Genomic DNA, 13,381 nt, shown 5'->3' on the forward strand with positions numbered 1-13,381 from the left:
CGACCAAGTATTGGAGCTTCAGCTTCAGCATCAGTTGAATATTCAAGGTTGTTTTCCTTCAAGATTGACTGGTTTGATCTCCTTGCAGTCCAAGGGACTCTCAAGAGTCTTCTCCATCACCACAGTTCAAAAGCATCAATTCTTTGGTGTTCAGCTTTCTTTATGGTCCAACTCTCACATCCGTACATGACTACTGGAAAAGCCATAGCTTTGATTTAGACGGACCTTTGTCAGCAAAGTAATGTCTCTGCTTTTTAATATGCTGTCTAGGTTGGTCATAGCTTTTCTTCCAAAGAGCAAGCACCTTTTAATTTCATGGCTGCAGTCACCATCTGCAGTGATTTTGGAACCCAAGAAAATAAAGTCTGTCACTGTTTCCACTGTTTCCCCATCTATTTGCCATGAAGTGATGAGAAAATTTATATGATTTCAGTTATTTTTAAATTTGTTAATACTTGCTTTTATGACCCAGAATACAGTCTACTTTTGTGAATATTCCAAATGCAGTTGAAAAGAATGTACATTCTTCTGTTGTTGGGTAGAATATTCTATAAATGTCAATCAGACCCAATTTGTCGCTGGTATTTTTCAGGGCTTCCCTGGTGACTCAGACAGTAAATAATCTGCATGCCATGCAGGAGACCTGGGTTCGATCCCTGGGTCAGGAAGATCCCCTGGAGAAGGGAATGGCAATCCACTCCAGTATTCTTGCCTGGAGAATTCCATGGACAGAGGAGTGACTAAGACTTTGACTTTCACTTTCATTTTTCAGTTCTGTATCCTTGCTGATTTTCTGTCTACTAATTCTATTGACTACTGAGAGGTGTATTGAAGTCTTCAACTGTAATTATGAATGTGTCTATTCTTTCAATCTGTCAGTTTTTGCGTTACGTATTCTGAAGCTGTGTTTTTCTTACACTCTGAATAAGGTGCATACACATTAAACATTGTTATGTCATCTTAGTGAGCTGACCCTCCTATCATTATGTGGGGGTCTCTCTTTATCCCACCCTGTTAATTTTCTCTGCTTTGACATCTACTTTATGGACTTCCCTGGTGGCTCAGACGGTAAAGCGTCTGTCTACAATGCAGGATTCCTGGGTTCGATCCCTGGGTTGGGAAGATCCCCTGGAGAAGGAAATGGCAATCCAGTCCAGTACTATTGCCTGGAAAATCCCATGGAAAGAGGAGCCTGGTAGGCTACAGTCCATAGGGTCGCAAAGAGTCAGACACGACTGAGCGAAATGAGTCAGTCATATCTTGTCTGAAAGTCTACTTTTTAATTGGATCAGTGTTTTCATAGTATACCTTTTCCCATCCTTTTATTGTAAACTTATTTGTGTAATATTTGAAGTGTAGGCAGCATATATTTGGGTCCTTTTTTTTTTAATCCAGTCTGACAATCTCTGTTTCTTAATTGGTATATTTAGAACATTTTAATTTAATGTATTTATTGATATATGATATATTTAGATATAACTCTACCATTTTGTTATTTTATATTTGTTCCTTCTGGTTTTTATTTCTTTGATTTCCTGTTTCTGTCTTATTTGGGGTTCTTTGAACATTTTTGGCATCCTTTTTAAATTTCCCTATTGTGTTTTCTCTATATCTCACTGTATCTTTTTTAATGGTTGCTCTAGAAATTATAGTATCATACTTAACCTTTTTCAATCTATTTGGAATCAATATCTTTTATTTTTAAATTGGACTTTTAAAAAGCTGTTTATTTGGATTTTTTAGTCACACTGTATGGCATGCCATGGTATTGGTTCCCCAACAAGGGATTGAACCCATGCCCCCTTCACTGAAAGTTTGGAGCCCCAACCATTTATCACATTAAGTGAAATGTAAAAACCTTACCATCACATAGGCCCCTTTCCTCTCTTCGGTTTGTTTTGTAGCTGTCTTATGCTGTACTTCTACATACATCAAAAACTCTACCAGACAGTGTTATAATGTTTAGTTTCAGTTCACCTAGGATATTTTCAAGGGCTCAAAAGGAGAAGAATAGTCTTTTATATTTATCCAGATATTTATCATTTCTGTAATTTCTTCATTTCTAATGTTTCAAGTCTCACTTGTTCCCCCCAGATCTCATTTTGATCTCATTTTCCTTTTGCCTGAGAAAATTATTTCAGTAATCCTTTAGAGCAGATTCACTGGCAATAAATTTCCTTAGCTTTCTTTAATCTGAAAATATCTTTATCTCACCTTCTACACTTCACCTATACTTCCTGAAGTATATTTTTGTAGGCTGCCAATGTCTGGGCTGACAGTCCATTTTTTCATCAATTTTAAAATGTTTCACTTTTTTCTGGTTTCCATGGTTTCTGATGAGAAATGCACAGTCATTGAATTATTATTTCCCTACAAATAATACATAGTTTTTCTCTTATTGATTTCCAGATTTTTTCTTTGTGTTTAGTTTACCACAGTTTGATTATAATGTGACTAAGAATGGATTTCTTTGAGTTTAGCTTCTTTGAGATTCTCTGGACTTCTTGAATCTGCAGGTTTGTGGATCTCACCAAATTTGGAACATTTTCAGCCATTTCTTCAAATGTTTTGTCTGCATCATACTTTCTCCTTTCCTTCTGGAATTTCAGTGACACAAATGTTAGAGATTTCATTGTTTTTTTACCCCTAAAGTTCTGTTCTTTAGATTTTTCCTTTGGACTTTCAGATTGCAGAGTCTTTGTTTGGTCCCTTGAAGTTCTCTGACTCTATTCTGCTGTTGAGCCCATTCAGTGAGTTCTTTTGTTTCTGTCACTGTATTTTTCAGCTCTACAATTTTTCAATTATTTTTTAACATCTTGTGTCTTTTCTGAGATTTTCTGTCTTTGCATGTATTTCAAGATAGTTTGTCTTTACTTTTTGGAGCATTTTGTGATAGCTTCCTTTGTCAGATGATTCCAACATCTGTGTCATCTCAGAGTTGATATCTATTAATTGCATTGTACAGTCTGATGAGATTTTCCTGTTTCATATGCCTAGTAATTTTGAATTGTATTCTGCACACTTTAGTATTATGAGACACTGAGTCTTTAAATCCTGTGGAGAATGTTGATATTTTTATCAGATAATCAACCCACTGGGGTTCAGGTTCTGGGAAAAATTGTGATTCCTTGGTCAGCTCAGTTTTCAAAGCCTTTGTAATGCTATTTGCTTCTGTCTTATGTGACACACAGTGGCCAGTCTGAAACTTGGGTGGTGCTCAATCCATAGTTTAGTCCTCAAAGTTTTAAGTGTGCAGATTCATGCATGGGCTCAGGGGTGTGCCCAGGAGTTCATAAGCAAATTTAAGGGTTACTTTCCCAAGCTTTTTCCTCTCCATAATACCCCTGGTACTTTCCAGATCTCTGAGGATCCTTTCTTTTGTCCTCCAGAGAGAAAACTTGGGCTTTACTTAACTCACTGTGCTACACTCCCAGCAAATGTCCCCATCTGGGGTCAGGTGGTGGGAGGACAGAGCTAGAGGTGTTCACCCCCATCCTCTTGAGCTGCAGTTTCTCCAGGTGAAGAAAGTTCCCCTCTCTGATTTAGTTTGCTGCTGGAGCCTGTTGCCACCACCATAGGACTGTTTGGGGCTTGCACATAACAGAGTGAAGAAAAAGAAAGAAAAGGAGAAATAAGAAAAACAGAATTTCTACCCTCTCTCAGAGTATTAGGACACCCCTTTTCAGCACCTCAAACCAGAACTGGAGGGTTCCTCCTAGAGCTCTTAGTTAACAGCAGTGCCCACTGCTGAATTTCAGGCTGCTTTGAGTTCAAACCAGTGACTAGCCAAGGGGAAGATACTGGTAAACTCAGTATTAATTGGGAGATACTTCAGATTCTGGTCTTCTTCCCCCATACCACCTGCTACTGTTTACTTTTCAAAGTCCTCAAATAGTTGTTGCAGGCATTCCATCCAGGGAGACACAAAATGGAGTGCTTATTCCAGCTTACCAAGAACTAGAACTCCCAATACAGATTTCTGAGTAGGAGGATTAAGATGCTCAAAATTTGGATTTAGAAAAACTGGCAGAATTGAATAGGATGAACTAGAAGGGATGAGATGGGAGGCCCATTAGGAATCGACTGTAATAAGAACTTAAACTAGTGGGACAAAATTGACAATGACAGTGTTGGGGTGGGGGTGGGGGTGCTTACCAAAGCAAGAGAAGTCATTGCACACTTATTACCTCCTTATGCAATACATTAACTCAGCATTATTGTCCCAGTGATATAACCCATGGGGAGTTGCTAATCTGGAAGGTCAGAGCTAGAGCTGACCTTAGAGATCACCTGGTTTACCCAATTTCTTAAACAGCTTCATTGATATATAATCTCCATGCCATACAGTTCACTTGTTTAAAGTGTAGAGTTCAATGAAGTTTGGTATATTTACAGAATTATGTAACCATCACCATAATGTAATTTTAGAAAAGCTTCATCACTCCAAAAAGAAACCTTAAACCCAGTTATCAGCCACTCTTATCCCCTACCCACATCCCACTGAGGAGTCCCCTCTTCCTCACCTCAGTTCAGTTCAGTTCAGTTGCTCAGTCATGTCCGACTCTTTGTGACCCCATGGACACCAGGCCTCCCTGTCCATCACCAACTCCCAGAGTTTACTCAAATTCATGTCCATTGAGTCACTGATGCCATCCAACCATCTCATCCTCTGTCGTCCCCTTCTCCTCCTGCCTTCAGTCTTTCCCAGCATCAGTGTCTTTTCCAATAAATCAGTTCTTTGCATCAGGTGGCCTTAATATGGGAGCTTCAGCTTCAGCATCAGTCCCTCATGAATATTCAGGAGTGATTTCCTTTAGGATGGACTGGTTGGATCTCCTTGCAGTCCAAGGGACTCTCAAGAGTCTTCTCCAGCACCACAGTTCAAAAGCATCAATTCTTCAGTGCTCAGCTTTCTTTATGGTCCAACTTTCACATCAGTACATGACTATTGGAGAAACCATAGCTTTGACTACACAGACCTTTGCTGACAAAGTAATGTCTCTGCTTTTTAATATGGTGTCTAGGTTGGTCATAGCTTCTCTTCCAAGGAAGTGCCTTTTAATTTCATGGCAGCCATCACCATCTGCAGTGATTTTGGAGGCCAAGAGAATAAAGTCTGTCACTGTTTCCATTGTTTCCCCATCTATTTGCCATGAAGTGATGGGACCGGATGCCTTGATCTTATTTTTGAATGTTGAGTTTTAAGCCAGCTTTTTCACTCTCCTCTTTCACTTTCATCAAGAGACTCTTTAGTTCTTCTTCGCTTTCTGCCATAAGGGTGGTGGTATCTGCATATCTAGGGTTATTGATGTTTCTCCTGGCAATCTTGATTCCAGCTTGTGCTTCATCCAGCCTGGCATTTCACATGATGTACTCTGCATATAAGTTAAATAAGCAGGGTGATGATATACAACCTTGATGTACTCCTTTTCCAATTCTGAACCAGGCCATTGTTCCATATCCGGTTCTGTTGCTTCTTGACCTTTATACAGATTTCTCAGGAGGCAGGTAAGGTGATCTGGTATTCCCATGTCTTTAAAAATTTTCTACAGTTTGTTGTGATCCACACAGTCAAAGGCTTTAGTGTAGTCAATGAAGCAGCAGTAGACGTTTTTCTGGAATTCTCTTGCTTTTTCTTTGATCCAATGGCAACATCAAATATATTTTCTTCCTCTAAAGATTTGCTTATTCTGGACATTTTTTAATAAATGAAATCATAAAATACATTGTCTTTTGTGAATAGCTTCATTCTCTTAGTGTAATGTTTTCATATTTCACCCATGTAGTAGCATGTGTCAATATCTCACTCCTTTTTATTGTTGAATAACATCTTATTGTATAGATAGACCACAATTTATTTATCTGTCCACCAATTGGTGAACATTAGGGTTGTTTTCATTTTTTGACTGTAATGATTAATGCTCCCATGAACACTTGTGTATGATTTTTTTGTGTGGACCTTTCAATTCGGAGTTGCTGGGTCAGACGGTAGTTCTGTGTTTAACATTTTGAGGAAATGCTTGTTTTCCTTAGAAGCTGTACTATTTACATTCTCACTAGCAATGTGTGAGTGTTCTCAACACCCTGATTTACCAAGAGAGGTAGAGTAACTTTCCAGGCTCACAAAACAGATTGGTGAGATTAAAACCCATGCCTCTTAACTCATAAACCTATGATAGTAAGTGACAGAAACTAGAATAGAAACCCCAGTGAACTTAGAAAACATTCTGCCAGTTGAAACTTTTCTGCCACTTTAGGTAAAGAGTTTAAACAGTTTTTATACCAGTATAAGTCCTCTCTTCAAATATTGAGTTTTTCCTTTAAGATATTTTCAAATCTATTATTAAAGGTACATTAATAGATTATTTTATAAATTATTGTAGTCACTGTTCGTTGCTCAGATTTTCTCCAAAGTTTATTGCTATTATGGCTGCTCACTCTAGACCATAATGATCCTTAGAATCATGGATCATGAGAGCTGATCATCTGGCCTAACCCCCTCTTGTTACGAATGAAGAAACCGCTGGACGTGGTCCTAAGGATCTCAGTGAACACTGGTACCGTGTTGGGACATGTTTGGGGACTCTACACCTTCCCCTAAAGTGTTCTAAATGGATCACCCACTGTTCTCTGCTCCTCTGGCTTTTACTCCAGGTGCAACATCAGTTACTTAGAAGAATGGCTTAAAGATAAGAATTTACAAAACAACTTGGCCAAGGAAACTTTGGAGCCTCTCTCACAGGCAGCATGGTTGCTTCAGGTGAAGAAGACCACCGACAGTGATGCCAAGGAGATCTACGAATGCTGTACCTCTCTGTCTGCTGTGCAGGTAATCAGGTTTGTTCAGTGTCTCCCTGATCTTCACCAGCAGATCATGTGACTGGCATCCCCTTTCCTGGCTTAGCTGGCATGGGGTGCATCTGCATCTCTGTGTGCTCTTTGGCCTACCCACTTATCTAACAAGCATTTATTAAATACTAACTCTAGACCTTGAAAACCTAAAAGCGCGTATGGCACATTCCCTGCCCACAAAACCACAGATGTGTGTGTGTGTGGGGAGAGGATGTAGGACTGGAGAAGGAGGCTGGAAATGGGGAATTGTCTCACAGTCGTCTAATTATATGATGTCCTTGCTCCCATCTATGCTCTTCTCAGCTTGTTCTCTCTCTTCTTGGGGAAAAAATAACACATGGTTCCTAGAGCCAAATTACAGTATTAAAGAACCACTTGTGGTTCCCAACTGTTCCCAGACCATTGGAACCATCATTTCATAGACAAAGTTATCCTTTTCATGGTCTTATACCATCTTATGCATTGTTTGCAGATCATAAAGATTCTTAATTCATACACACCTATAGATGACTTTGAAAAAAGAGTGACTCCATCCTTCGTTCGCAAAGTGCAGGTGAGATGCTTAAGATATGCCTTTTAATTTTTAGTATGAGACAGTGATATTTAATTACCATTATAGAAGTTCAGAATTAAAGTACATGTACCAAATATACAAAGGAAATGCCCACAGGAAAAGTGGCAGAAATCTTCCCTGTCAAATTCCCCCTGTTTTCAGAAGCCATTTTAGCCCTGGTGGGAAGGGACTGAAAACACCAAAACCATGACTCTCAGTCTACATTCCTTCAGCGTGTCTTGTTTCTCATCAGTCTTTGAGCATAGACAAGGGAACAGAGGCTGAATGGAAACAGAGAACCTACGTACTCATTTTTTTCTTATTTTAATCCCTAAAATTTCTTTCCCAATGCCTTAGGGCAGCAGTTCTCAAAAGTTTCATTCAAGAGTCTTTGGTGAGGTGGGGAGGAGTGGATCTTTGAGATAATTTCAGAGAGTCTGCAAAGTCTTCCTTTTTCCAAATATATACCTGTGTAAGGCAGACTTTTCTTCACACACTTCAACCAGAATAGCAAATCACTACAGGTGAATGCAGAAGCAGATACAAGATTCCGCCTGTCACATTAAGTCAGTCATTAAAAATTTACAAAATTATAAAAAATAATACTACTTCTCAGTAGTTTTTTTTTAATTTTCTTTCAAATTTGAGTTATTTTTCAATAAAAAATACGTTAACATGTCTTGGGCTTTTCTTGTTATAAGTAGTTTAAATTATTGTTTTATTACTAATATAAATATCCATAGCTCTAACCACATGCACGAAAGCTGTTTAGGGTCCTCAGTAATTTAAGATTTTAAAGGGGTCCTGAGACCAAAAAGTTTGCAAACCACTGAACTAAAAATAATTATGAACGCAATAAAAATTTAATACTGAGCTCCACTCATGAGCTGAGAATTATGCCATGAAAATAGGTAAGAATAGAAACTAGATCGATTTACAGTCAGCCTATCCTGGGGGAAATTAACTTCTGAAGTGAAAAAGAGCAAGTAGGTCTTCACGAGAGCTGGCCTGGAAGACCGAAACAGACCATTTCACCTGTGCTGTGCTGTTGAAAAGCCCCTTTGTGTGTTATCTCACAAGATTTTGAAAGGAGTTTTTCACTGTTGTGTTTTCCTTACTCTTGACTTCCAGACAGCAACACAGCAGAGCGCACTGGTTTCCTTATTCATTTTCCCCCTGGTTCTCATTTCAGGCTCTCCTCAGCAGCCGAGAGGATTCATCACACCTGATGTTGGATACCAAATACCTCTTTCAAGTCACATTTCCTTTTACTCCCTCTCCACATGCCCTGGAAATGATCCAGATCCCCAGCAGTTTTAAGCTTGGCTTTCTCAATAGGTTATAGCAGGAGAAAAGGGCATACGTGCACTTTTCTTTCAAAAGCTCAGTGAAGCTCAAATAAGAGGGAGGTGGCTTACACCTGATTGGAACTGGAGATGCTTCGGAATGTGATTTAATGAAGAAAATAAGAATTCTCCCAAATGGGCCACATCTCCTCTTGCTCATGGTGATGCTGCTGCCGCTGTCATCTTGTAAGAATTAACACACACCATTTGAGGTTGGAAAGGCCACATCTACCTTTGGAATCTCAGCCAAATTTTACTAGAATTCCTTCAATACTCATATTTTCTGCCTGGTGCCTCTATCTTATGACAAGTGTCCACCCAGTGGAAGTGAGACTCTCGGGACACAGCTTATCCTGTTTTCTAAGGTTCATGTGAAGCCCAGATATTTATGAAGCCACAAATGGGTTCCAGGATTGTCTTTCAAATAATCCCATTTGACCATGACCCATCAGAAATTCTCTCACCTGCACGCTTGCTTGATGAGGGTGGGGGTGCTTCACCAACTCTAAAAAGAGCTGAAGATGCTTCTGCATTAAAAAATATTTATTTCAGGCCCTTCTGATTTTTAAGAGAATATTCAACCTGAAATAAATCATGAAGTATTTTTATGTAAATATTCATTTAAAACTAATATATCATTCAAGTCTAACTCCCACATCATTTATCATCTCCTCCAAAAGAACACGTCATTAAATTTTCTCTGCCAACATATTTGCCATAACTTTTCATTGTTTAATATCTTTCATACAATGACTTAAAAAACTAGTTTGAAAAGGCAACCTAAATGATTTTTTCTGTCTTATCAGCATTCAAATATGTTTTAAGATTTCCTCATAAAAATAACTGAAAAATTATGTCAGTTCCTTCTTTTGAGCAATGTCCCAAGTTTTCTGGGAACTGACTATTCCTTGTTCCTCTAGGTTTCCTTATTTCTTCCTTTCAGAGCAGAAAACATGACTTGATAAACACTCCTGGCCTGTGGACTCAGTGTTCTTCCATACCTCCCCTGAGTCACAGGCCATGGCTGACTCTGTAATATGGGCATATACCTTAGGAGTAGAAATAATCCATGAGGATGAATTAATGTCACCCTTCCAATATGTAATAATGTCTTTTCATATCATAAATGATTTAATTTAGTTCACCCAGATATATTGTATAAGAAGACATGAGAAGTAGAACTTTGTAATATTTTAATCAATAAAATTACCACATGATCTGGGTCAAATTCTTTTATTTGCCAGGAGATTACATTTTTCCTAAGTGCACAAGGTTTATGCTTTGCTTTAAGGGTCATACTTAAAGATGCTGGAAATGTTACAGATTCATAACACCTCATAAAACATATATAAAATTTTTTAGCGAGGAAGTTAATATGCCCTCTTCGGCTGTATCTCCATGTAGCTCCCAGACTGTGCCAGCTTTAGGGGCTACCTGGCAGAGAGTTGACTGGATTTTGATTCACATGGATTGCCTTCTTCCTGCCCCTTCCAGGTCTCCCCTACACCACAAAGAGCCCATCACTCTTCCTTTTTGGCTCCCATAACTCAAGCTTCCTGTCTGTTTTATAGCACCCATCATGGGCTATAGGACAGTAACATTGGCCGTTCCCTCTGGTACCCTGTGAGCTCCTGGAGAAAAGGTCATCTCAGTGCTAGCAAGTGGAACTTCAGGAGCAGAGTCCTACTGGAGGCGGCAGGGTTTGTAGGGGGTCAGTCTTGGGAAGGAGTAGATCTTGTTTGAAGACAAGGGGACCTGCAGAGCCTGAAACGCATACGCATGGAGAAAGGGGCAGGGAAGCACTCACCACACTGTCTGGATCCATTCTACAAAGCCGAAGGTGGCAAGGTTGGCCAAAACCATGAGGTACTGATGGGGTGAGAACTGTGAAAAGGCAGGAGCTGCTGCTAACCTTCAATAACAGGTAAATGTCGGGGTCACTCAGTGAAGCAGGGTGTGAATTCACAGGGGTCAAACCTGCCAAACTCTGCTTCCTGCAGAGAGCAGAGAACTGCGCTCTAAAAACTGGTCCACGGGGTTTCTGAGGGAACCTGGCGGTATGGAGGGTCAGAAGGCCTAGGCGGTGAGTGAGTGATGCAACCTGCAGTGAGTGCCCCAGCTGTGAACACAGAGCTGGAGGTGGGAAGGGAGAGAGCCGCTGAGCTGTCAAGTCCAGATAAGGAGATTACTTAGACGGATGCAGTTGCCTTAGCACCTTGAAGCTGCAGCTCTAACTTCTCCACATTCTGCTGATCGGTTCCAAGCGTTGACTCTCTGGAAGGTATGTATGTGTTAACATTAGAGTACTCAGGCTTCCTTAAATGCTCAGAAAAGTGTTCAGATGTGTGCATACCAAGTTGTTGACAGGGGTCTTTCTGGGCAGTGAGAGTATAGGTAAAGGAAGTTATGGTAGTTAATCTATATGTTCTAATTTTTCCACATTTCACATGTATTTCTTCTGAGATAGATAGGTGCTTTGTTTTAAGAATATATTTAGTATTGACATCAGGGACAAATTAAGCATCTTTACAATTTAATAAGTTTTAAAAACTGACCCACGTAACACTTCACATGTCAATGTAAATCTTGAAGTGCAGCGTATAGAATAGAAAGAGGCTTCTAACACTAAACATTACATAGTTTTAATGCCTGTGAGACTCACCCATTCATTGCCATGTGTATCAGCAGTTTATTCTTTTTTATTAGATGAACATATCACAATTTATGTATCTATCTAAATTGATGAATATTTGGGTTTTTCCAGCTTGGGGCTATTATAAATAAAACTATTATGACATTCATGGTTTTTTGTTGTTTTTTGAGGATGTAAGTATTCATTTCTGTTGAGTATATATCAAGGAGTAAAATGATATGTTTGCGTAGCTTTAGTGGATCCTATCAATTAGTTTTCCAATGTGGTTGTACCAGTTTATTCTCTCACCAGCTGAAGGGGTCCACTTCTCTACATTCTCACCCACACTTCACGCCATCAGTCTTTACTCTTAGGTGTTCTGGTGGGTAAGTAGTGGATTCACAGTGTCTTTTAACTTGCATTTCATTGACGCCTAATGATGTTGAGCACCTCTTTATCTGTTTATTGACTGTATGAATACCTGCATTTGTTAAGTGTCCAAGTTTTTGCCCACTTAAAAATAATCTCTACTGAGATACAACTGCACACAACATAAAACTCACTATTTTATAGCATACATTTCAGTGGTTTTTAGTAAATTCACAAGCAAATTATATTATCTAATTCTAGAGAATTTCCATCACCCCTAAAAAGAAACCCCATACTCGTTAAGCAGTCACTCCAACCCCCTACCTCCCACCTGTTGCCAACCTCTAATCTTTCTGTCTCTGTGCATTTGCCTATCCTGGATGTATTGTATAAATGGAATCACAATCTGTGGCCTTTTGCATCTGACTTACTTCACTTAGTGTAAAATTTTCAATGTTCATCCATGTTGTAGCACATCAGAACTTCATCCTTTTTTTAATTGCCAAATAAGAGTCTACTGGATGAACAGACCACATTTTCTTTATTCATTCCTCAGTTGCTGGACATGTTAGTTGTTTCCACTTCTTTGGCTTAAATGCTGCCACAGATATTCGTGTGTAAATTTTTATGTGCACATATGTATTTGATGGTCTTGGAATATGCCCAGGAGTAAATCTGCTTGGTCATTTGGTAGCAACCATGTGTAACTTCTTGAGTAACTGCCAAGCTGTTTTCCACAGAGGCAGCAACATTTTACATTCCCACCGGCAAAGTATGAGGGTAAATTTGCCCATTTTCAATTGGGTCAATGAAGCACAATTTTAAAAGTGAAAATTGGGGGTACCCTATATATCCTACAGTAGGATGTTGGCTTATTAAATTGTAATACTCCATCACTCCATAGTATAAAATAATACTAAAGCTATTACCAAAAAACAGATAGCTCTGTAAGCAGTAACAGAATAAGTTAGGTAAAAAAGCAAGTGGCTACCAGTTCCATTTATGTAACGAACAAAGCTTTAACTATGGCATCAGAAAACTCTGGAAGAATAGCCTCCAAACTCAGGGAACTGAGTGTAGGGCAGGTAATGGGAACTTTCACTGTTGACTTTCCATCCTTGGCACTGACTTTTTAAAAAAATAAACATGGGGTAATAGGCGATTTGGTAATTTTTTTTTTTATGGAACTGTATATTTAAGTGAAACATTTCAAAGAAATTTTGTGCTTGGCTTAGGGTTAGGTAACTCCTACTGCAGAGCAATCTCATGTCAGAATTTGTTAAAATGGGGTATTTTTATTTTTTTCTTGTCAAAGTGCCCACTGAAGCTTTTGCTTTAGCTGTGAAAAGTTTCCTCATCATAAAAATGATTATTTTTAATAAGTACAATAGACTGTACTAAAATTAAATTTAGCCCATGTTATAAAAACTAAATGGAAAATACCAGGATGTAAAGAGTGCACATGAACAGTGTGACTCCTGGTCCTGAAAGTCTGTTCCTGCATAGCTAAAATGTGAAGTGGAGTCTCTGGGCAATGGGGTTATGGGTGACTGTTTTCTTCTGTATACCCTTCTGATTTTTCCAAAATTTCCACAATGAGCATGTGTAACGTTTATAGTTTTAAAATGC

General features: G+C 39.0%; 1 protein-coding gene across 1 annotated transcript in view; it reads left to right on the forward strand.

Moving 5' to 3' along the window:
• Nucleotides 1-9,968, forward strand: part of MYO5C (myosin VC) — a 117,713-nt gene extending 107,745 nt beyond the window's left edge. The window contains exons 39-41 of the mRNA XM_055537948.1: nucleotides 6,655-6,829; nucleotides 7,325-7,405; nucleotides 8,598-9,968. Of these exons, the coding sequence (XP_055393923.1) occupies nucleotides 6,655-6,829; nucleotides 7,325-7,405; nucleotides 8,598-8,750 (409 nt within the window). The 3' untranslated portion in view covers nucleotides 8,751-9,968. The remainder of the gene's footprint in view (nucleotides 1-6,654; nucleotides 6,830-7,324; nucleotides 7,406-8,597) is intronic.
• Nucleotides 9,969-13,381: the final 3,413 nt, after the last annotated feature.

The sequence above is a fragment of the Bubalus kerabau genome, chromosome 10 (genome assembly GCF_029407905.1).
Source record: "Bubalus kerabau isolate K-KA32 ecotype Philippines breed swamp buffalo chromosome 10, PCC_UOA_SB_1v2, whole genome shotgun sequence".
Classification (NCBI taxonomy): Eukaryota; Metazoa; Chordata; class Mammalia; order Artiodactyla; family Bovidae; genus Bubalus; species Bubalus kerabau.